Source organism: Etheostoma cragini, unplaced genomic scaffold (assembly GCF_013103735.1).
Source record: "Etheostoma cragini isolate CJK2018 unplaced genomic scaffold, CSU_Ecrag_1.0 ScbMSFa_3175, whole genome shotgun sequence".
NCBI lineage: Eukaryota > Metazoa > Chordata > Actinopteri > Perciformes > Percidae > Etheostoma > Etheostoma cragini.
The window spans coordinates 1-2,079 of record NW_023267415.1 but is presented as its reverse complement, the minus strand read 5'-3'; the positions used below and the strand labels follow the sequence as shown (position 1 = coordinate 2,079).

Sequence of the window (2,079 nt, the reverse complement as noted above, 5' to 3'; positions counted from 1 at the left end):
GGGGAATGAGAGGGGGAACACCAGAGCAGGAGGAATGAGAGGTGGAACACTAGAGCAGGAGGAATGAGAGGTGGAACACTAGAGCAGGAGGAATGAGAGGGGGAAACGTAGTAGAATATTTTCCTTTTTAAACCAAAACGGAGCAAATCTGTGTTTCAGCCTCAAAGACTCAGAGAATCACATCGATTGAGTATACATTACACTGTATATATGTGTGTATCTGCGTGTGTATATATGTGTATATATATATATATATATATATATATATACCCTAACCTCCTTCTGCCCCTGCGTTGCTGCGTTGCTGCGTTGCTGCGTTGCTGCGTTGCCGGGGGTTTCCAGGGAGTACCTGGCCATCTTTAAGAAGACCGTGGCCATGCACGAGGTGTTCCTGTGTCGCGTGGCGGCTCATCCTGTTCTCAGGAAAGATCTCAACTTCCACGTCTTCCTGGAGTACAACCAGGACGTACGACACACACACACACACACACAGCTCCATGTTGTTGTTGTTGTTGTTGTTGTTGTTGTTGACCTCTGCCAGCTGAGTGTTGTTGTTGACCTCTGACCTTTGACCTCTGCCAGCTGAGTGTGCGGGGGAAGAACAAGAAGGAGAAGCTGGAGGATTTCTTTAAGAACGTGGTGAAGTCGGCCGACGGCGTCCTGGTGGCCGGAGTCAAGGTGGCAGTTCACACTCCGGCTTTATAACTGCTTTATAACTGCTTTATTACTGCTCTATTCATGCTTCATTACTGCTTCATTACTGGTTTATTACTGCTCTATTACTGCTTTATTACTGCTTCATTACTGCTTTATTCATGCCTCATTACTGCTTTATTACTGCTTTATTCATGCTTCATTACTGCTTTATTCATGCTTTATTACTGCTCTATTACTGCTTTAATCATTATTTATTACTGCTTTATTCATGCTTTATTACTGCTCTATTACTGCTTTAATCATTATTTATTACAGCTTTATTCATGCTTTATTCATGCTTCATTACTGCTTTATTAATGTTTTTGTTGCTTCATGTTTTTAATGTTTTTATTGTTTTGTTGCTTGTCTTCCAGGACGTGGACGACTTCTTCGAGCACGAGAAGACTTTTCTGTTAGAATATCACAACAGAGTTAAAGACGCTTCGGCCAAATCGGACAGAATGATCCGCTCGCACAAGAGTGAGAACACACCCACACTCAGACACACACACACACATACACACTCACACATCTCACACACACACACACACACACACACAGAGAAACAAACACAACCAGAGGAGAATTACTTCTTCCTCTCTGTTCTGCAGCATTACGGTGTGATGTGTGTGAGACTATCCAGGTGCATTGTGGGATGTATTGGTGACTGTGTGTGTGTGTGTGTGTGTGTGTGTCTGTGTGTTGTTGTTGTTCAGACGCAGCAGACGACATCAACAGGATTGCCTCGTCTCTCTACACGTTAGGAACGCAAGACGCCACCGACCTCTGCAAGTACGTCACAAGGCAACGCTATTATCACACTATTACGTTATTACAACGTTATTACAACGTTATTACAACGTTATTACCACACTATTACAACGCTATTATCACACTATTACGTTATTACAACGTTATTACAACGTTATTACCACACTATTACAACGCTATTATCACACTATTACAACGTTATTACCACATTATTACAACGCTATTATCACATTATTACAACGCTATTACAACGTTATTACAACGTTATTACAATGCTATTACAATGCTATTACACTGTTTCAGATTCTTCCTCAAGGTGTCGGAGCTGTTTGAGAAAACCAGGGTATGTACACACACACACACACACACACAGACACACACAGATTCATACACACTCACACACACAGACACACACAGACACACACAACCCCCCCGCCCCCCCGTATTCAGCAGGTCTCTGTTCAGGATCAAACTTCTGAAGGTTTTTGTTGTTTTTACAGAAAATTGAAGCTCGAGTTGCAGCAGATGAAGATCTGAAGCTGGCGGACCTGCTAAAGTATTACCTGAGGGAGTCCCAGGCTGCTAAGGTCAGACCCCCACCCTGAAGGTCAG

The 2,079-nt window shown here is 43.0% G+C and overlaps 1 protein-coding gene across 2 annotated transcripts; it reads left to right on the top strand.

Annotated features, from left to right (window-relative positions):
• Positions 1-186: 186 nt before the first annotated feature.
• On the top strand, positions 187-2,079 carry LOC117940748 (sorting nexin-6-like). Of its 2 annotated transcripts, none has more exons than XM_034865914.1 (6): positions 187-466; positions 583-678; positions 1,071-1,176; positions 1,413-1,488; positions 1,771-1,810; positions 1,968-2,079. In XM_034865914.1, exons 1-6 carry the CDS (start codon positions 377-379, stop codon positions 2,070-2,072), a joined length of 513 nt encoding a protein of 170 aa, XP_034721805.1. In that variant the 5' UTR covers positions 187-376; the 3' UTR covers positions 2,073-2,079. The 2 variants fall into 2 exon arrangements, with proteins under 2 accessions (XP_034721805.1, XP_034721804.1); XM_034865913.1 differs by having other exon boundaries at positions 583-681.

Excerpts from the sequence above, each read along its gene's own strand:
- LOC117940748 (XM_034865913.1), top strand. The coding sequence starts at position 377 with ATGCACGAGGTGTTCCTGTGTCGCGTGGCGGCTCATCCTGTTCTCAGG. Across the intron at positions 682-1,070 it reads TGGTGGCCGGAGTCAAGGTG|GACGTGGACGACTTCTTCGA; the intron begins GCAGTTCACACT and ends CTTGTCTTCCAG. Across the intron at positions 1,811-1,967 it reads AGCTGTTTGAGAAAACCAGG|AAAATTGAAGCTCGAGTTGC; the intron begins GTATGTACACAC and ends TTGTTTTTACAG.